The sequence below is a fragment of the Cetorhinus maximus genome, chromosome 20 (assembly GCF_964194155.1).
Source record: "Cetorhinus maximus chromosome 20, sCetMax3.hap1.1, whole genome shotgun sequence".
NCBI classification, from domain to species: Eukaryota; Metazoa; Chordata; class Chondrichthyes; order Lamniformes; family Cetorhinidae; genus Cetorhinus; species Cetorhinus maximus.
Window position 1 is genome coordinate 14544610 of NC_135898.1, and position 22668 is coordinate 14567277.

General features: G+C 43.8%; 1 protein-coding gene across 49 annotated transcripts in view; it reads left to right on the top strand.

Annotated features, from left to right (window-relative positions):
* LOC144694882 (calcium/calmodulin-dependent protein kinase type II subunit beta-like) overlaps positions 1 to 22668 on the top strand; it is a 248380-nt gene that overhangs the window by 86582 nt on the left and 139130 nt on the right. For all 49 annotated transcript variants that reach the window (XM_078565546.1, XM_078565562.1, XM_078565579.1 and 46 more), the window contains exon 3: positions 2959 to 3018. In XM_078565546.1, coding sequence (XP_078421672.1) covers positions 2959 to 3018 — 60 coding nt within the window. The remainder of the gene's footprint in view (positions 1 to 2958; positions 3019 to 22668) is intronic.

The following is a 22668-nucleotide window of genomic DNA, read 5'->3' on the forward strand; positions in this document are numbered from 1 at the left end:
AGGATGTTGAAGCAGCTGCACAGGCCACAGATGATGTGTCCAGTTGTGAGTCCGAAGATGAGGATGGTGAGGGCCTGGAGCCAAACCTCGGTAATCTGCAGGGACACCTTGATCCAACGCTTCTTCAGCTAGGCTAGCTTCAAATGCATGCCAGGGCTGCCTTCTCCATCCCACAGATCTGAAAGGACCCTATCACTTGAACACAAAGAACACTCAGTGCCTGAATGAAGTTCAGAGCCACCTACGTCCAGCATTACATACTGGTGTTCCCCACACCAATGAAATAAAAAGGTGAAGCATACTCAGGCCATGATGACAAAAACACAATTTATTGCTTTCTGATAGTTCAGTAATATTTACATAAACATTCCTGGTCTTCAACCCCAGACCAGTATACATAAAGTCAACATAAAATCACCTGTGACCTGTCCCTATTGTGCTCATGGTGCCTTTAACTTATGCTTGCGAGTGCTGTGTCTTGGTGCTGCCCCCTAGCTGGCACTGGCATTGGAGGCAGCTGCTGACTCTGGTGTCTTGTTGGCCTTGATGATCTTGGCGGTCACCCTCTGGCCACTGGAGTCTGTGCTGGCCCCACCTGGGAGGGAGCGGCCAGTGCCATGGCTGGCATCTCCCCAGTCATCGCAGCCTCATTAGATGCCACGGTCACGGGCGAAGGGGCGGAAGAGCTGCCGCCATCATCCAGAGCGCCCTGAGAAGAGCCCTCAGAGACGACAGGCAGCTCGTGCGCCAACATGAGCTCGCTCTGGACCTCCCTGCTCGCCATTGATGGATGGGCAGCTAGATGGAATACTGGGTGCCTCATCCATCTCCCACACTGACACTGACCACCTGAGGTCAGTGCCTGTGTGAGGGCTGCAGGTCCGAGTGCAGCCCCAGGAACCCTTGTTTCTGTTCCTGGAACTGCCTCTCCATGAGAGTCACCACTCTTTCAGTGAGGAGGCTGTGTGCTCGGTCATTAGGGTCAACGCAGTGCTTATGCTTCACATGGACTCGTCCATCACTGAGACCATGGCATGCATACTCTCGTGGATCTCCACCAGATCCTCCCACAAATCTCGCTGGACATCTACCATCTGCCGCTTAGTGGACGACTCCAGAGGCGGCTCATCATCTTCCACTGAGCATCATCCTGGTCCCCAGCAGTCCTCCAACTGCTGGCACCCTGGGAACTCTCTGCCTCCACCTGCACCTCAAGCGAGTGTGGAGTGCCCTCACTAGTGTGCACCGAGACACTTGTCACTGATCTAATGCCCACCGACATGCTGGTATCTGCACTGGCGCCTGCTTTAGAGAGCGAGTGTGACGCTGTTGTAACAGAAGCTCGGTGATCCCCCGGTGTCAGGGGTGGCCCTTTGGGGTCTGCGGAGCACACGCCTGCTGGTGAACCTAAAAGGGAAAACAAGGAAATATCATTGGTTGAAGTCATCATACTGTCACTGTGCATGCCAGTCACCCTGGTGAGACCATGGAGATGTGCATCACATGGTGCCCTCATCTTCCAATGGTCAATGGGGACTCCAGGGTCGATGCTCACATCAATGAAGAGACTACACTAGAATGGCTGCACAAGCTGAAAGTCTGACCCCTGTGCACTGCACTCAGCTTCATCTGGCAACCCCGCCTCTCCAAGCCCAGTTGCACGGGGTGCATGCCGGATCTCAAGCTCCAGGGCATCTTGCTTGCATTGGGAAAGGATTAGGAGGCTCCACTGGCCCATGACCTTTCAGTATTGCTGTGGGCCATCTTCTCCTGAAACAGCAGAGCAGCATTGATTCGTCCACTCTTCATCTGCAGCGCCATTGCAGCCTGGCCAACCTCAACTGAGGAACACCTCCTTGTTAATCAAGAACCTATCTACCTCTCTGGTTTAAAAATATTTAAAGACCTTTCCTCCACTGTCTTTTGAGGAAGAGAGTTCCAAAGACACTCAATCCTCAGAGAAAAAAATTTCTCATCTCCGTCTTAAATGAGCAACCCCTTATTTTTAAACAGTGACCCCTAGTTCTAGATTCTCCCACAAGAGGAAACATCCTCTCCATCCTGTCAAAACCCTCAGGAACTTCAAGGTTTCAATCAAGTCGCCTTTTACTTTTCTAAACTCCAGTGGATGCAAGTCTAACCTGTCCAACCTTTCCCGTTCCTGGTATTAGCTTAGTAAACCTTCTCTGAACTGCTTCTAACACATTTACACCTTTAATTAAATAGGGGCCACCATGTTGAATTCACCATCAGCAACCACACCTGGGGGCTGCTGTTAGCACCACTTCTGGGTAAACACTTGAACAATTGGACGGGCTCAAACATAAACTAATAATCAAATAGATTCGTCATGCATTCTTCAAACAAACACATGAACTAACAAAGGCATTCAAACATACAAACAGAGTTGAATACACGAACAGGTCCACAAGCCCTGTTGGAAAATCTCCCCATCACAGGAGGAAAGTGGGATGGGGGTGGCATGGAAGGTGGGGAGGCAGTGTGAGGTTTCCTGAAAAATCTCTCAATTCAGTTGTGGAAACACCCCAACCTTTTAAGTGTGAAAACTTTGGGAAACGAAAATACTGGAAAGAATAGCAGGCCTAAAGTAATTGTAAGAGTGGAAGACTCGTTCACTGTTTTGAATCGGAGTGCTCCATCAGAACTCAAAACTGGTCCCAGGAAAAGATCGAAACCCAAAGATTATGAGTAGCCCAATATGTGTATTTTGTCTTTTGGTTTTATCTATTTACGATTGCAGTCTTTCTTCTCTTTTAAACTTTGCTACTTCATCCTGGTATCTCTTTGAGCAGATTAATTAATTGGATGTTTTCTCAATTGATTCTTGCACCTTAGAAATCAAACCAACTTTATTGAATTGCGGCTGAGGCGTTCAAGAATGCAAGGAGTCTTGCACTATCATTCCCTTTTGACTTATTTGTCTTTGTTCTCTTGCAGATCACCAGAAGCTGGAGAGGGAAGCACGAATCTGTCGGCTGTTGAAACACTCCAATATTGGTGAGTATTGAGGCAGGAGCATGTAATCTGTTCACACTGAATTATTTCATGATTCGATGAAAAGCCTGTGATTGCAACTTGGGCAGATGGCTCTGCACAGTCATTTCAGTTTGTTTCTTGTCAAGAAATCTTTCTTTTAAGCAACAGGATGCAAAGACAAAGAGGAAGAGATTTTCCACTTCAGCCAGGAGGGCATGGATCTGAAACATAGAATGACTGTGCTTTGTTACTGCCCTCTGCAAAAGGTGCCTTTCTGCTGCATAATGGGAAGGAAGAGAAAAATGGAGCACTTGCCAGTTGAAGTTGAAGGTTCCCAACTCCCGGAAACATTTCTGGTGGTTTTGCCTTTGTGATGCCTGAAGATACAACTGCATTTACTTTAACAGGGTTGGGATGATGAGTACCTTTGCTTGTGGTTTCTGGCCAACAGGTGTTGTGTGAGAAGTTTGAGGAACCAGGAGACCACCTGCAAGCAGGTGAAACAGAAAACTAGAGATAGGAGAAACTTGGATTTTTTTTGCTCTTTTGTGGTACGTGAGCATGGCTGGCAAGGCCAACATTAGGCTCATCCCTAGTTTCCCTTGAGAAGGCGGTTATGAGCTGCCTCCTTGAACCACTGCAGTCCATGTGGTGTCGGTCTACCAATGGTGCTGTGAGGAATGCATTTCCAGGATTTTGATTCAGTCAGTAACTCATGCTAACTCAGTCAAATTGAACTGATAATTGATAGCAATACTGGTAAAACTTGGTCAGATTCTGCTCATAATCAAAAGTAACACAGTCACTCAGTGATAATATATATGGAATTAGCAGTAAGTGTGATGCCCTGATACCCTACCCTCGTGATCGTCGATTGTAGTAAAAACCCATGTTTCACAAATGGCCACCCTTACCCAGTCGGTCCTACATGTGGCTCTTAGATCCACAGCCATGTGTTTCACTCTAAATGGCACAGCAAGTTACGCAATTCAAGGGCAATTAGGGATGGGCAGCAAGGCTCACAGCCTATGAGAAACTAAATTTAAAAATGCTGTACGTGCCCATTTGGTGCAATACTTGGGAGGAGCAGGTGACTTTGAACCTGAAATTCCCAAAACTAACCAGCACTAGAAGTTTTAATCACTTCATGGCATGTCTGAGTCTGTCTGTTGATTGGTACAGATTGATTGCTGTGATCACTGTTGTTAGCATAGTATCATATAGTTACCTGGTACGTAGATGTCAAATTTTGAGAGATCTTGTTTTTTATTGTCCTGTGTGAAGGGCCTGGGGTTGCTAATTCTGATAAACTGCAGTAAGGCTCTGGATGGAGATAAATCCTCCAATCCAGATAGCCCGGGAGGGTTGGACTGCAGTGCTCAATGACAGCTGAACTTGTTTCAGACGGGATGTTTGCCACGGTTGGGAACACTAATTCTGAAGAAATGTTGTTCTTTTTTATCCTTCATGTCAGTTTTCATAGAATGGTTTAGAGTTCCAAACCAAGAGTGAAAATATTAGTAAATTTGTTTGACTGTCATTCTACGTGAGGGCGGGGTAAGTAGATATGTAGTCTGAAGCAGCTGCTAAGCCGTGGAAGACATGGGATGAAGAATTATCCCTGAGCGTGAAGATGGAGCAATCAGACACACATCTGGTACTGGTGAAGTTAGTTACAAAAACACTGACCAATAACCCAGGCAATTATTGTTGGATTGGCATTCTAGTGGAATGCAGAGTCAGTAGGGTCAGTCTGCTGTTAAATGTCCTGAAGAGATTTCTTTTGGACATGTTGGGAAGTTAAGGGTTAATAGTCAAATTTGTTTGCACCCTGGAGCAACAGGTCTTCCAAGCTAAACAGAATGTCTTTGAAGTGTTGTGAGAGGTCTGCGTGGCTTGCCTTCTGATAAGAGAAGTGGCAGTAATGGCATCAGACATGACCTATTTTGGGGATAGAATAATAAATAAAGCTATAGTATAGTATATGAATAGACTGTCTTGAAAGAATTTAGGCATGGATTTGTCAAGAAGTCTCATCAATGGCATATGTATCTTTTGATGCAGGCAAAATGAGTTGAGGTCGAGGATTAGACACTATCCTGTTGAATGGCAGAGCAGGCTCGATGGGCTGTATGGTCTACTCCTATTTCTTGTATTCTTAGATGGTACATAAAAGAGTTTGCTTTACAGCAGTTCACTGAAGGCTAAAAGGTAGAACTTCAAGCCTGAAGCCACTTAAGGATCTGGGCTGAGCTGGTCCCTCATCCTAGGTTTCACTTAAGCCTGTCCTGTATACTAAGAAATGTTTTGCGTTTATTCGAAGTATCTTGTGAACCATAGAAGGAAGGAAGTTGAATGCTAACACTTGCTACGAGTGGCTGCAGTGCCAAGCAAACGGGAGTCTATTCACTAATGGGCAAGTTGTGACTGAGATGGCACATGGACAAAGTGTGAGAATCTCAGGACTTAACCAATTTGGGGCCAATCCATAAGAAGGAATAATCTCCAAGCATCCACATGCAAACAAATTGCAGGCGGGGGCGGGCAGAGCAAGTTTAGAGTTTGTTGGCGGGGGATGTGTGTGTGTGTGTGTGTTGTTAAGAACAGAGAAGCAAGCAAAGACCAGAATTTATATAATGCCTTTCATACCCCTCACTTCACAAAGCACTTTACAGCCTATAAATTAGTTCAAGGTGCAACTGTTGTATTGTAGGAATTTTCACACAGCAAGCCCCTCCAAACAGCAATGAAAAAAAGATAATCTGTTATTCTTGGTATTAGTTGAGGCATAAATATTGGCTAAGACAGTAGGGAACAACTCTTTTGTTACTTGAATAGTGCCATGGGATCTTGGGCAGTGCAGCACTTCCTCAGTGCCACACTGGTATGTTAGTCCAGATGTTGTGATGAAGTTCCCAGAGTGGGACTTGGACTCTCAAACTTCTGACTTGGAGACAACGGTGCTACCACTGAGCCAAGGCTTACAGATCCTGGTTCAGGTCATGGGACTGGAATTTGGTCTTCAAGTCTAGGATTATGCCTAAGTGGCACATGGCAGATTAGATCCTGGGTTGGCAGGAAGAATTCAAGTCATGTACAACACATGTTTAAATAACAAACTCCATTCTTAAGTTGCACGTAGCAGAGCTGGCTTTGAATTAGAACCTTGATGGAGAGTTGAGATGACTTGTGGGCAAAAGGGTAGCTAGGTGAATCGCAGCAGAGAATGTGTTCAACAGGCCATGACTTAACTTGTGGGTTGGCCAAGTTGTTCACACATTGTGAATTAGGCCCTAGTTGAACAGATCATAGTTTACTGCTGGAGAAGCTGCCTCACAGAATAATTTCCAATTGCACAGGACTGCTGAAAAAAAATTGCTATTCATTTACTCAAGCTTACCTGCTTATTTTACACACACAGACGCTCCTCCAACTTGACATCACCTAAACATTCTGTGCTTTTGCTACAGGTATGCAACTAGCAAAAATAAAGCCAGAATTACTCAAACAGCAGTCCGCAAAAGCATTCCCACCTTAGAGGCAGGAGGAGAGATTAAAAAAAACAACCAAGTCTTGTTGTCAAGGAAACATGGCTCTTGCAGAGCCTGCTCCATTCCTTTTGTTCAGGAGTTTCTCACATTGCTGTATCTTCCACACACAGGGAGGGTAGACAACCTTCTCTTTGAGCAGCCAAGCACCAGGTTCTCAGGGAAATGGCTTCTATTTTAATGTTGGTAGAGCCAGTTGTGAGACAGAGTTCAATCCTGACAGTGTGACTGGCTGTGAGCAGTGGTGATTGACCTAACTCGCCTGCTCACAACTTCAAATAGTTTAAGAGCACAAGTTAATTAGTAGCGAGGGTTCACAGAAATACATTCAGGTGTTCACCTGCCAATATGACCGAGAGCAATTTCTAACCTCTTCCTGCTGCAGATTGTAATTTTGCTCCACTTCGCTATCACATTCAGAACTCCAAATCATGGATGTATTTGGTGAAAAGTTGAGGCCCAAGTACAGATGAGGATCACATTCTCACATCGAGCCACATCCTCTTGATCAGAGTATATTCCCATTCTTCCTACTTTGTCTCTTTGCCTCTCAAACAATCAAGAACCAAATTTACAAGCTTACCTCTAATGACATTTACTTTTATTTCAGCTAATAATCTCTTGTGTGCAACTTCATGTACAATATCCAGAGACTCCCTTGTCCACCATATTCGTGACTTCCTCAAAAAATTAACTAGGTTAGTCGGACATGACTTGAACATCACAAATCCACACCAACTCTTGGATCTGTTCCAAATGCTCACTCATTGTCCCCAATGGTAGATTCCAGTAACTTGCCCACAACTGAATTTCAGGTGTTACGTATGTACTTTCTGGTTTGTTCCACGTGTTAGCAACAGTAGAAATAACAGGATATATCAGATGAATACGTGGCTGAAGAAATGGTGTAGGGGGAAGGATTCAGATTCCTGGGATATTGGGACCGGTTCTGGGAAGGGTGGGACCAATACAAACAGGACAGGCTGCATCTGGGCAGGACCGGGACCAATGTGGGTGGGGGGTGCTTGCTAGTGTGGTCGAGGAGGGTTTAAATTAGAATGGCAGGGGGATTGGAACCTGAGCAGGGAGAAACGGGGATAGAAACATAAGACAGAAAAGTAAGAAGCAAAAGTGGAAGGCAGAAAAAACAAAGGCGAGAAACAAATGGGGTCATAGTGCAAAATAAAGCTAAGATGACTAACAAGGTTAAAAAGACGAGTCTAAAGGCATTGTACCTTAATGTACGGAGCATTCTCAATAAGGTAGATGAACTAACAGTGCAAATAGATATAAACAGTTATGACATAGTTGCAATTACGGAGACATGGCTGTAGGGTGACTAAGGATGGGAACTGAACATCCAGGGGTATTCAACATTTAAGAAGGACAGACAAATAGGGAAAGGAGGTGGGGTAGCGCTGTTAGTAAATGAGGAAATCAATGTAATAGTGAGGAGGGATGTTGGCTCGGAAAACCATGATGTGGAATCTTTTTTGTTGGAGATAAGTAACACGGGCAGAAAACATTGGCAGGGGTTGTCTATAGGCCCTCAAAGAGTATTGGAGATGTAAGGGAAGGCATTAAGCAGGAAATTAGAGACGCATGCAATAAGGGTACAACTTTAATCATGGGTGACTTTAATCTACATGTAGATTGGACAAACCAAACTAGCAATAATACTGTGGAGGAGCATTTCCTTGAGTATGTACATGATGTTTTTTTAGTCCAATATGTTGAGGAACCAACTTGAGAGCAGGCTGTCCTAGACTGGGTATTGTGCAATGAGAAAGGATTAATTAATAATCTTGTTGTGTGGGGTCCCTTGGGGAAGAGCGACCACAAAATGGTAGACTTGTTAATTAGGATGGAGTGTGAAGAAGTTGAATCCGAAACTATGGCCCTAAATCTAAATAAAGGGAACTGCGAGGGTATGAGGTGCAAGTTGGTAGTGATGGATTGGGGAACCTTACTAAAAAGGTTGATGGTGTGGATAGGCAAGAGTTAATATTTAGGGAACGTATGCATGAATTACAACAATTATTCATTCCTGTCTGGCACAAAAATAAAACAGGAAAGGTAGCTCAACCATGGCTTACAAAAGAATTTAGGGATAGTATTAGATCCAAAGAGGAGACATATATTAAATTGCCAGAAAAAGCAGCAAGCCTGAGGATTGGGAACAGTTTAGAATTCAGCAAAAGTGGACAAGAAGATTCATCAAGAAGGGGAAAATGGAGTATGAGAGTAAACTTGCAAGGAACATAAAAACTGACTGTAATAGCTTCTATAAATATGTGAAGAGAAAAATATTAGTGAAGACAAATGTAAGTCCCTTACCGGCAGAAACGGGAAATTATAATGGGGAACAAACAAATGGCGGAAGAATTGAACACTTATTTTGGTTCTGTCTTCACAAAAGAGGACATAAATAATTTCCCAGAAATGTTAGAGAACCAAGGGTCCAGTGAGAGAGAGGAATTGAAGAAAATCAGTATTAGTAAAAAAAAATGGTACTGGAGAAATTAATGGGGTTAAAGGCTGAAAAATCTCCAAGGCCTGATAATCTACATCATAGAGTACTAAAGGAAGTGGCTCTGGAAATATTGGATGCATTACTGGCTATCTTCCAAAATTCTATAGACTCTGGAGCAGTTCCTACAGATTGGAGGTTAGCAAATGTAACCCCACTATTTAAAAAAGAAGGGAGAGAAAAACAGAGAATTACAGACCTGTTAGCCTAACATCAGTAGTGGGGAAAATGCTAGAGTCTGTTATAAAATACGTGGTAACAGAACACTTGGAAAGCATTAACGGGATTAGACAAAGTCAGTGTGGGTGGGTTAATGAAAGTGAAATCATGCTTAACTAATCTGCTTGAGTTTTTTGAGGATGTAACTAGTAGAATAGATAAGGGAGAACCAGTGGATGTGGTGTATTTGGATTTCAAGAAGGCTTTTGATAAGGCACCACATAAGAGGCAAGTGGGCAAAATTAAAGCACATGGGATTGGGGCTAATATACTGGCATGGATTGAAAATTGGTTGACAGACCCAAAACAGGGAATGGGAATAAATGGGTCTTTTTCCAGATGGCAGGCAGTGACTAGTGGTGAACCGCAGGGATCAGTGCTTGGGCCCCAGCTATTCACGATATATATAAATGACTTGGATGAGGGATCCAAATGCCATGTTTGCTGATGACGCAAAATTGGGCGGGGTTGTGAGGAGGATGCAAGGAGGCTTTAGGGCAATTTGGACAAGTGTGTGTGGACAAACGCATGGCAGATGCAGCATAATGTGGATAAATGTGAAGTTACACGCTTCAGTGTGAAAAACAGAAAGGCAGAATATTATTTAAATGGTGGTATATTGGGAAATGTGGATGCACAAAGGGATCTGGGTGTCCTTGTACACCAGTCAATAGGCAGGTGCAGCAAGCAATTAGGAAGACAAATGGCATGTTGGCCTTCATTGCAAAAGGATTTGAGTTCACAAGTCTTCCTGCAGTTATACAGGGTCTTGGTGAGACCACACCTGGAGTATTGTGTGCAGTTTTGCTCTCCCTACCTAAGAAAGGATATACTAGCCATAGAGGGAGTGCAGCCAAGGCTACTAGGCTAGGATGGCAAGACTGTCATATGAGGAGCGATTGGTTCGACTGGGCCTGTATTCAGTAGAGTTTAGAAGAATGAGAGGGGATCTAATTGAAACATGTAAAATTCTAACAGGGCTAGACAGACTGGATGCAGGGAAGATGTTTCGCTTGGTTGGGGAGTGTAGAACCAGGGGCCACAGTGTCAGGATGCAGGGCAGGCCATTAAGGATTGAGATGAAGAAAAAATTTTTCACTCATCAATTCTCAATCAACTGTGGAATTGTCTACCACAGAAGGCTGTGGAGGTTGAGTCACTAAGTATATTCAAGAAAGAAATTGATAATTTTTTAGATATTAGGGGCATCAAAGGGTATGGAGAGAAAGCTGGAATATGGCATTGATAGAGGATCAGCCATGATCATATTGATAAGTAGGGCAGGCTTGAAGGGCCGAATGGCCTATCCCTGCTCTGAGTTTCTATGGTAGGGCTGAGATTAGAAATTTCCTCACTACTTTCCCAAATTAATGGAGTGACATTTGCCATTTTCAAATCGAAAAAGATGGTTCCAAAACCAGAAGAACTTTGGAAAATTATCACTATTGCATCTGCAATTGCCCTAACTTGTTTCTTTACTTGCTCTGGGCAGAATCTATCAGATCCTGGATATGTGTCTATCTCCAGTCTCCTTATTCTTTCCGTTACCATTTTTTTAGTTAGTTTAAATGCGCTAAATTCTTACTCTTTGACAGATTTTTAGGTTCTCTCTTATCATTAGTATTTTAACCTCGTCCTATATAATGAAAATGGGCACAAAATAGTTATTTATCAAGTCTGGTTCCTTTTTGCCTCTTAGAGCATCATACATACCTGTCATTAATAGACCCACATTGCCTCTTCCCATTGTCTTTCTCTGATTGTCTTTATAACTTTGGCTCTTATCTTAGATATCATTAAGAATAAAGTGAGATTTCTCCCAGGTCCTTTGGTGCCTTTTTGGATCAGTGTAACTTGCTGTTGTCAGTCATGATAACTCTCAGAGCTTCCCAGGTCAGAATCCTGACCTACCGAGGCCAAATTGCTGACCACAAGTGGGTTTGGAACAGGAATCCTACAATTGACCTCAGAGCCTCGAGGTTAGCAAGGGGAAAATCAGCGTGGGGTTATATCATGTTATTCCTCACCAGTTTTCTTCCTTGGTCTTCCTTAACGTGCCAATGTTTGTAGGGGGCTGGTACGGATCACTTTACTGGAATGGCCATTCTTCTTCTTCAAGCAGAAATGATTGATATTGCCAGGCTCTTTGAATGTGGGGACCACCACAGCCACGTCATCATCAGCCACGCACTTTCCATTGTGGGTCACTGGATAGTAATTTAGATTTGGGCCTCTTGGCCCATTTTTCTGGTTTTCTGGCGACGAATGCCGCAGTCACTGAAACAAATTGTAGGACAGAGATTGGCAACCCGGGCAGCTGCCACCCTGCTCATCCATAGAACAGAGAGAGCTGGAACGCAAGGCAGACGCGTGACTGCAAAAAAGCAATACGGTGGCCAAATTAACTCTGAGGATCACCATTAAATAAATGGGATATTTAATAATATTTTTTGTAAATAAAGTACCTCTGATAGAGGATGTTGAAAATCCAATAGTTATGAGATTGCTCATTATAGGTGTGAAAGGCTCCTGATGTTTGGAACAGTTAATAATACTGGAGCAGCAGCATTTAAGTAGCCCACGCGTGAAGCCTCTATAGCTGCTCTCTGTGGTGTTGACAGCAGCTCACCCACACAGTTCTTGAAGGAACAAACACAAAACCCACCAGAGATGTCCTTACAGAATTCGCCTCTGATTTCATACTTGAGGTGATTAATAACACGCCAGATCTTTCAACACAATTTGACACTTTAAAGGTTTCACATCTTAATCCAATTTGGTTTCTACATTCTGAAGTGAATAGCATGAGGAAGTTCATTCTTTACATATCCATGTTCTTGTATTGCACTATTATTTTGGAAGAAAAAATGCCAATGATATTTCGGAAAGTTCAGACGAGGATGTCAAAATAATGCTTTGCGGTTGTTTTAAAAAAAAAAAATTGCTGAGTGACAAATCTGAACTGAGACGGAGCCGTGCCCTAACTGGAATTTTATTTAACTCTGCGATTCCTGCATGACCGAATGAGACAGTGAGATTGGCAGCCAGATGGGCTGAAGGGTCTTCTTCATCCAAACTTATTCTATGTTATTTTAAACCATTGTGCTCATGGTTTCCTCAGACTGGTGCCCAGTAAAAGTGCAATGCCACTCATATTTATACAAGAAAACATTTATAACTGGTGGCTGCACTACCCATTCAATGCTAAGACTCATTGCACTTTGCCCTACTCTGACTCATTGGGCAGGATTTTCCAGCCCCCCCCACCATCGGGACTGTCTGGTTCCGCTGAAAGACCATGGACTTTTGGCTGGGAAGCTGAATCTCCCGCAGTAGGTCCCGCCATGACTGGATTGGAAAGTCCCAGCCATTGTTTCCTGAGATTATTGCACAAGTTCAATATTACTCCCATTCATTACTGTGATGTGATTGAGTCTGATGATTTGCGAGTGCAATATGGTATAGCATGCAGCAGCAGGAATTGGTCAGCAAAGTATTTACCAGCAGAAGAAGGTGCCCAGATCACAGGTAAATTCCCGTGGCATTGTTGGGGGTGCAGGTCGGGAGGTGTCTCATGTTGGGCTTGAGCCCAATGGTGGCCCCTTGATGCATGGCATGACCTGCCCCCATGTGCTCTCCTGCCCTCTTGATAGCAGTCACCACCCCCCCCCCCCCAAACACCCCTTCACAAGGTCCTGCCAGCCTAGCCTTGGGAAAATCCCCTCACTCATCTCTTCAGCCACATCCAGTGACGATTGACATTGGGAACATTGCAGCAGTGGCTGCTACTCCCAGTGGCGTTGCTGGGATGAGAGAGCTGTTGGCTATTTGATTGACTGACTGCTCTCAGAAGCAGGACTTCCTCCCAGATAGGGGCAGAAGTCTCATCCTCAGCCAGGCGGATGAGGGTTCACCCCTGATTTTTAAGCTGGGACGAGGCCACTGACAAAATTCCACCATTTGTCCTCTCCAGTGCTAAACTGTCCAGCCAGTGGAAACAGTTACTCAGCATCTGTCCTGTTGCCCTTTCCCAGATTGACTCCTCATTGAGATTAACTCTCATGAGGAAGCAATTATTCAACAAGGAGAATGGATCAACACTAAGACATTTCACTTCCAGGACCCAAATGACTGGCTAACCCAGACTGCTGGGGTGTGAGAGCCTCCTGTGCCTGTCAGATTGGAAGAATCCTGAGCTAAATGACCTTGAGTAGTTCCAGCCCAGTTTGCCAGTGTCCTAACCGCAGGACTTTGGCACTAATTTTGCCAGTGTCAGATTGAGCGGACACAGAGATAACTTGCGTGGGAGAGGAGAAAATTCACATTGGTGAAAGATGCTTGTCACCTTATGTTTAAGGCATGTTGACTGGCAGAATCTCAAGAGCATTTTTTTTTGCGTTTAGCCTGGCTTGAGGTTCTTGGTTCAGATGCTTGGTGGTAAAGATAGTGCAATTCTGTTTGCTTTAATCGGGAGAAAGGAGGAGTGGGGTCACGTTACCGTCATTTTCAATATCAGCCACCAGCCCAATCTTCCATAATGGTATCGTTCAGACAGAGAGCCCAGCAAAATTCACAGCATTGTGAAGTAGAAAGATACAGCCCAAAACAAGGTCCATCGTGCCTGAATGAGCACTTTGAAAGAGCTGTCCAATTAGTCCCGCATCTCAAACAAAAACAAAAATAAAAATACCTGGAAAAACTCAGCAGGTCTGACAGCATCTGCGGAGAGGAACACAGTTAACGTTTCGAGACTGTATGACTCTTCAACAGAACTAAGGAAAAATAGAAGAGAGGTGAAATATAAGTTGGTTGGTTGGGGGGCGGGTGGGAGGGACAGGCAGAGCTGGATAGAGGGCCAGTGATAGGTGGAGATAGCCAAAAGATGTTATAGACAAAAGGACAAAGAGGTATTAACAGTGGTGATATTAGCTAAAAAATGTGCTAATAGGTGACATTAAGGGTAGAAAGCAGGACGTATAAGGTACAGATTGCCCTAGTGGGGGTGGGTTGGGGGGGAGGGATCGAAATAGGCTAAAAGGTAGAGATAAAACAATGGATGGAAATACATTTTAAAATAATGGAAATAGGTGGGAAAAGAAAAATCTATATAAATTATTGGAAAAAAGGGGAATCGGAAAGAGGGTGGGGGTGGAGGAGAGAGTTCATGATCTAAAATTGTTGAACTCAATATTCAGTCCGGAAGGCTGTAAAGTGCCTAGTTGGAAGATGAGCTGCTGTTCCTCCAGTTTGCGTTGAGCTTCACTGGAACATTGCAGCAGGCCAAGGACAGACATGTGGGCATGAGAGCAGGGTGGTGTGTTGAAATGGCAAGGGACAGGGAGGTCTGGGTCATGCTTGCATCTCTGTTCTTTTGTCCTTTCATTATAGCCCTACAAGCCTGTGGAAAACCCGCCTTCTCTCTTGGGCTTGGAATCTGCGCGTGTCGTCGCGGTTAATGTGTAATCGTGGATATGGTTTCAAGATCTTTGTAAGGCAATTAGACACCTCATTTAACAAGTGAGCAGCATTGCAGTAAAGAAATTGTAACACAAGAAATGACCAGAAGTAGTATTCCTTTACTCACGACCGTGCCGAATTTTGAACTGGCATTTGTGGTTCACAAACATACACTGAGCTGAATTTCTTCCTGCCCTGCTCCTTAAAATGTGAGCAGGGGGATGGATTGGCCATGTGCGAAATGGAGAGACTTCCCCAGTGACCTCTGAAGACTCCCACAGTTTTTTACAGTTGGCACCCTCTGTTTCAATGAAGACCACCCCCCTCCCCTGTTGTTAAAGGGGCTGCTCACCCCTGAGCATGAAGAATTTATCCTGTGCTGTTCATCACTATTCATGATGCCGTGATCACAGCACAATGCCAAAACCAATGGGGTAGTTCCACCTTAGGGAATTTGCTAAGTGATCAGATTTCTGTTCACCCATTGCCAGACTCATAATTTTAAAGACCCCGATGTGTGTCACCTGTCAGCCTCATTCTCTGTGTATGAGAGAGACTCAGGCTGTTCAATCTTACCTGATAGTAGTTCTTGTGTTTGAATTCAACGTATAGTCTAGTAAAACTGAGTGCGCTGATTAATTAGACCATGAATGAAGCAGCAGCGAATGAGACAGTGTTGAACATGGCAGGTTTTATTGTGCAGTAATGGGTTGATGGGAATCAAGTAATTGCCTGAATGAATTGTGCTTCACTGGATAAAGTGATAGATACCAATTCCATAGCAACTGATTGAAAGCTCTAGTGTTTTAGAAGCAAGTGCTGTCTGTTACCTTAGTAACCCAGCATCCTGGGTAGAGTCTGACGATTGAGAGGGGCTAATTCGGCCATTTTGGGCTGAGGCGTGGAGAAATTTCTTCACTTAGAGGTTTGTGAATATTTGGCATTCTCTCCCCTAGGGAAGGCTCAGGTGCTCAGTCATTGACTGTCCTCAAGACAGAGATAAATAGATCTTTGAATTTGATTAGATAGTTCTTTCAAAGAGCTGGTACAGGCAGGATGGGCCGAATGGTCGCCACCTGATCTGTATCATTATGTGCACTCAGAGCCTGGTTGAAGCCTTCAAAAGGAAAGTCAACAATCCAAGTCTTAGCACAGAAGGGAGTCATTTGGCTTATAATAACACTGTTGGCTAAAGTAATTGAACAAATCACTGCTCGTCATCTTGTCTGACTCATTTTTGTGCCTGTGTGATTTGCATTTTCCAAAACCAATTGCTTTAATATTCTGGTTAACAGGACCTTATTTCTTTACCTGTAACCTTATCAAATTTGGTGACGACTATTAATATTCAATGATTGCACACCTCTTGTATCATCAAGATACGACTTGTCACAGGCACTTTTCCTGTTTACATGCTTTGGAGGGAGACGGTGACGTAGTGGCCATGTCACTGCATTGCTAATCCTTTAGGGCCACAGTTTCAAATCTAACTGATCGCTGATGCAATTTGAGGTCAATTAATTTTTAAAAATCTGGAATTGCAAGCTAGACCATGAAACTATCATCAACTGTGGTAAAATCCATCAGGTTCACCAATCTGCCATCCATATCCAGTCTGGCCCACATGTGACTCCAGATTCACTGTAATGTGGTTGACTATTAACTCCCCTCAAAGGGCAGTTAGGGATGGGCAACAAATGCTGGCCTTGACATCAACACCCACATCTCTTGAAAAAATAAACTTAAAAATAAACTATAAGGAAAGAATGCTGGCTAAGGAGAACTGCCTGTTTTTCCTTGATTCATGCCATGTCATACCAAAAAGCAGCTGAAGGCACTGGATACTGCAAAGGCTGTGGTCCCTGACAATATACAGCCAATAGTACTGAAGACTTGTGCTCCAGAACTAGCCGCTCCCCTTGCCAAGCTGATCCAGTACAGCTACAACACTGGCATGGACCCAAAAATGTGAAAAATTGCCCAGGTATGTCCAAAAAGCAGGACAAATCCAATCCGACCAGTCTTCTCTCGATCATCAGTACAATGATGCAAAGTGTTGTTGACAGTGCTATCAATGACAGGTTATTCAGCAATAACCTGCTCACTGACACTCAGTTTGGGCTCCGCTCCTGACCTCATTACAGCCTTGGTTCAAACGTGGACAAAGGAGCTGGACTTGAGGTGAGGTGAGAGTGACTGCCCTTGACATCAAGGCCGCAGTTGATCGAGTGTAGCATCAAGGACCACTAGCAAAAAAAGTTTGTGGGAATCGGGGAGGACAAAATTCTCCACTGGTTGGAGTCTTACTTAGCACAGAGGAAGATGGTAGTGGTTCTTGGAAGTCAATCATCCAAGTCCCGCCAAGTCGCTGCAGGCGTTACTCTGGGTAGTGTCCTCGGCCCAACCATCTTCAGCTTCTTCATCAATTACCTTCCTTCCATCGTAAGGTCAGAAATGGGGATGTTCGCTGATGATTGCACAATGTTCAGCACCATTCGTGACTCCTCAAATACTGAAGCAGTCCATGTCCAAATGCAGCAAGACCTGGACAATATCCAGACTTGGGCTGAAGTAAGTGCCAGGCAATGACCAACTCCCAAAAGAGGGAATCAACCATCACCCCTTGACTTCATGGCATTAGCATCACTGAATCCTCCACTATCAACATCCTGGGAGTTACCATTGACTAGAAACTGAACTGGACCAGCCACATAAATACTGTGGGCTACAAGAGCAGGTCAAAGGCTGGGAATTCTGGTGAGTAACTCACCTCCTGACTCCCCAAACCCTGTCCACCACACCTACAAGGCACAAGCCAGGAATGTGTTGGAATACTCTCTACTTGCCTGGATGAGTGACACCCCATCCACCACCACCACCACCAACGTTCACTGCTTCCACCATCGATGCTGCATTGTGTACCATCTATAAGACATACGGCAGCAACTAACCAACCCTCCTTCGACAGGACCTTCTAAACCTCTGCCACCCAGAAGGACAAGGACAGCAGATGCATGGGAACACCACCACCTGCAAGTTCTCCTCCAAGCCACACACCATCCTGACTTAGACTATATTGCTGCTCCTTCACTATTACTTGGTCAAAATCATCGAACCCCCTTCCTCACAGCACTGTGGGTGTTCCTAAACCACATGGGCTGCAGTAGTTAGAGGCAGCAACCACCACCTTCTCAAGGGCAAATAGGGGTGGGCAATAAAAGCTGGCCTGGCCAGTGACACCCACATCCCATAAAATAATTTTAAAAAGTTTTCTTTCAAGTGCGACCTTAACCAGATACGCAGACAAATTGAAGCTCTGTTTAGCTTTACATTTGATCAATGACACAACAGCATTAAAGGATCACCTTCCACTATGAGATGTGTTGAAGACTTGGAGTAAAGTTTGTACCCAAATTCGAGGTCAGAACATGGTAAATTGATGGAAGCTGAAACCTGATGTCATTGTACCCATTGTCCAGCCATTATATCCTTCATTGTTACTGGTGGAAAAAAATCATTCCCCAATTACCAATGCACACAAACTCTTTCCAAGTTTCAAATCTCCAGCATAAATTACCACAGACCGTTCTCAGTTAATGGTGATAATGTTGGAAGCTTTTACATCCAGGGTGCATTGCCAAGTTTATCATGCTCCCCACGCTGTCAGTGATTTGCAGATCAGTTTAGCGAACAGCATTACTGTGGGTCAAATGACTGACTTCTGTGTTACAAAGCTGAATGGTTTACTTTCCTTTTGAAAGCTTCAGTAGGCCCATTTGGATATCAAGGATGTCCTGGTAGCTATCTTGCTTCTTGTACAGTGACAATGGCAATAGGACAGGTAACGTGAAGTCATTCCCTCTGTGTGCTGCTCAAGTGTTAACTTTGTGAATGCCCGTGAGCTGAATGTTGAACTGTTTGTGCAGGTGGTAGATGGGGGAGACATATTTTCGCATGAAAATGGCGGACATCCTTTTATGCATTCTGTACAATCCCTGCTTGAACTTTACATTGGAGCCACAGAGCCATTTTACGAGACACAAATCAAATCAATTAAACGTAATTGTTCCAGTGGTAGAGGTGTGACATTTCCTTGTGACAGCACACTGCCTGTTGCTCGTGATGAATATACGTTTTCTTTTAGGAATCATTGAATGGAGACTTAACTTGCTGGCACAAAGTTAATGTCAGATGGGAATTAGTAAAGATGAATTTAACGTTCTTTTCCCTGTTTGCTGCTGATTTTAAATGACCGATCTTCCTCTTGTTTCTTCTTCAAACATGTTATGGCCCTAAATTCTCAGGCAAAGGAAAGTGCAGCTGAAGATGTCCTGTACTCGCCACACTCTCTCCGGTGGGAGCACCACGGACCACCCAAACCCAGTCGTTCAAGACAAGAACTGAATGAAGGAATGGCCAATTTTGTTTTCTATCTACCTCAGTCAAAGAGAGCTGATGTACAACTCCTCTCGTACCCGTTGCCAGCTGTTTGCACTGACTAGGACCATGTATCAGGCTCAACAACTTGCTGGGGGGAGTCCTCTCAGACACTGGCTTGCCCACATCTTCGCTGCCTGTATCCTATCCTGTCCAAGTTCAATGCATCTATCACCCCTGTTCAAATGGGCTTGCCTGGCTCCACATATCCCAGATCAGCCTAAAAGTTTAGGCAGTTATACTTTGTGACTCCTTTCCCCCCGCACATCCAACTCTCCCTCCTGTATTCAGAGCAGTGCTTTCAGACATTACAGCCGCTGTGCTAGAAGAGCTTTTCATTCATGATTAGACATTCTGTCTACTCCTCAAAAACTGACAAGTTTCTTGACATGTTCAGGTCAACTGTTCATAGTTCTATTAAATGCATAGTACATGCATTTAAAACAGACTTAAAACATCCATACAGTGGGCAGTATATATTGGCTCTCTGATGTGTTCTGAGCTCATAACATAAGAAATAGGAGCAGCAGTGGGCCATTCGCACCCCCGTGCCCGCCCCTAGCCTGCCCCGCCATTCAATAAGATCATGGCTGATCTGTCCCAGGCCTCAACTCCTCTTTCGTGCCAGCTCTTCATAGCCCTCAAATCCCTGATATTTCAAAAATATACCTACTTCCCAGAGCTCCACCCTGAATCACTCATGCCTAGAGTAACAGGGGTTAGTTGAGATGTCCAATTGATATTTACGTCAATTAAGCTTTTAGTTTCGAAACCAAACCTTGACGTCTGTATGAAAAATTTGAATTTGGAATGAAGTCAGGGAGATTCTCCTCAGACTTGGTGTCTGAAGTCTCCCAGCTATATGAAGGCCCCCTGGGCTTTGACCCTCTTAACTCTGACCTCATAAGAACACATTCAACCCTTTGAGCTATAATTAACTTGGACTTGTTCAATTTGCATTTACGTTAGGGTTGTTTGTCAGTTTCTTAATTAGGCTTTCAGTTATCATGTATTTAACACAAAGTAAAAGTTACCTCTAAAATATTACTGTGAACCATGAACTAGATGATTGACACACTCTACAATTCTATGACATTGCTGCAGTGCTTTACTACTGCAGTTGGCTTGTGTGAGAAATTTGACTTGTCAGTGCACCATGGATAGCATGTGCACGTGTTCTCATGAAGCACATTTCAAGCAGAAAACAAACCCACCTATATTGTATATTAAACTTGCAAGTCAAGAAAAATGCTTTTAAGTTGGTTTTGTGACACTCCCGTGAAGAGCAGACATGTCACTGTTGTCAAGTAGACGAGGATTTGATTTGTGACATCACTGATGTGTTGAGTTGGAGAACCTTTTTTTAACCTTAGAACATGAGAACGTAAGAAATAGGAGCAGGATAAGGCCATTTGTCCCCTCAAGCCTGCCCGCCATCCAATAAGATATGGCTGATCTGCCCCAGGCCTCAACTCCTTCATGCCAGCTCCTCACAGCCTTCAACTCCCCGATTATTTCAAAAATCTATCTACCTCCTCTTTAAATACTTTGTGATCTAGCCTCCACAACTCTCTGGGGTAAACAATTCCAGACATTCACTACCCTCTGAGAGAAGAAATTATTTTGCACCTTAGTTTTAAATGAGTATCCCTTTATTTTGTAACTATGTCCCCTAGTTCAAGATTCCCCAACTAGTGGAAACATTTTCTCAACATCTACCCTGTCAAGCCCCCTCAGAATCTTGTACGTTTCTATAAGATCACCCCTCATTCTTCTAAACTCTAATGAATAAAGGCCTAATCTGTTTAGCTGTTCTTGATAAGTCAACCCCTTCATCCCAGAAATCAGCCTAGTGATTCTCTTTTTGAACTGCCTCCAATGCCAGTATATCCTTTCTTAAAGACAAAGACCAAGACTGTACACAGTACTCCAGGTGCGGCCTCACCAACACCTTGTACAGTTGTAAAAAGCCTAGCCTATTTTTAAACTCCAATCCCATAGCAATATAGGCCAAAATTCCATTTTCCTTCTTAATTACTTGCTGCACCTGCATGCTAACTTTGTGTTTCATGCACAAGTATACCCAGATCCCTCTATGCTGCACCTTTGTGGAGTCTCTGTCCATTTAAATAATAGTCTGCCTTTTGATTCTTTCTACCAAAGTTCATGACCTCACACTTCCCTACACTAAACTCCAGCTGCCAAGTTTTTGCCCACTCACTCAACCTATCTATATCCCCTTGCAGATTCCTCATGTCCTCATCACAAAATGCCCTCCCACTTATTTTTTGTATCGTCAGCAAATCTGGATACATTACACTCTACCCTTCCTCCAAGTCATTAATATAGATAATAAATAATTGAAGCCCTCAGACTGATCCTTGTGGCACTCCACTAGTTATGTCTTTCCAACCTGAAAAAGACCCATTGATCCCGACTCTCTCTTCTGTGCGTTAACCAATCCTCAATCCATGTTAATACATTATCCCCAATATCGTGCACTCCTATCTTGTACAATAACCTTTTATGTAGTACCTTATCGAATGCCTTCTGGGAATCCAAATACACTACATCTGCCAGTTCCCCTTTATCAACTCTGCTTGTTATCTCCTCAAAGAACTCTAGCAAATTTGTCAAACATGATTCCCCTTTCACAAAACCATGTTGACTCTGATTGTATTAAGCTTTTCTAAATGTCCTGCTATTTCTTTCTTAGTAATGGAATGTAGCATTTTCCCAACGACAGATGTTAGGCTGAATGACCTACAGTTTCCTGCTTGTTGTCTCCCTCCCTTCTTGAACAGGGGTGCCACATCAGCGGTTTCACAGTCCGCTGGGACCCTCCCAAATCCAGTGAGTTCTGGAGTATTTCGACCAATGCCTCCACTATTTCTGCAGCCACTTCCTTTAAAACCCTTGGATGCAGGCCACCAGGTCCTGGCGACTTGTCTGCCTTTAGTCCCATCAGTTTGTCAAATATTTTGTCCTTCGCGATAAAGACTGTTCCAAGATCTTTCCTCCCATTAGCCCCTTACTTATCTGATATCTTTGGGATGTTTATAATGTCGTCCAACGTGAAGACCAATGCTAAATATTGGTTTAAATTATCTGACATTTTCCTGTTCCCCGTTATCAATTCTCCAGTCGCATCCTCCAAGGGTCCCATGCTCACTTTAGCCACTCTTTCTTTTTATATACCCATAGAAGCTCTTGTTGTTGCCTTGCCAGTTTACTTTCATAATCAATTTTCTCCCTCTTTATTAGCTTTTTAGTCACCCACTGCTGGTTCCTAAAAAATTCCTAATCCTCTGTTTTCACCGCTTTTGTATGTCTTAGTTTTTGATTGGATACTCTCATTGACCGCCTTTGTAAACCACGGATGGTTCATCCTTCTCATCAAGTCTTTCTTTTTGACCAGGATAAATTGTTGCTGAACGTTATGAAATATTTGCTTAAATGTCTATCACTGCTTATCCACTA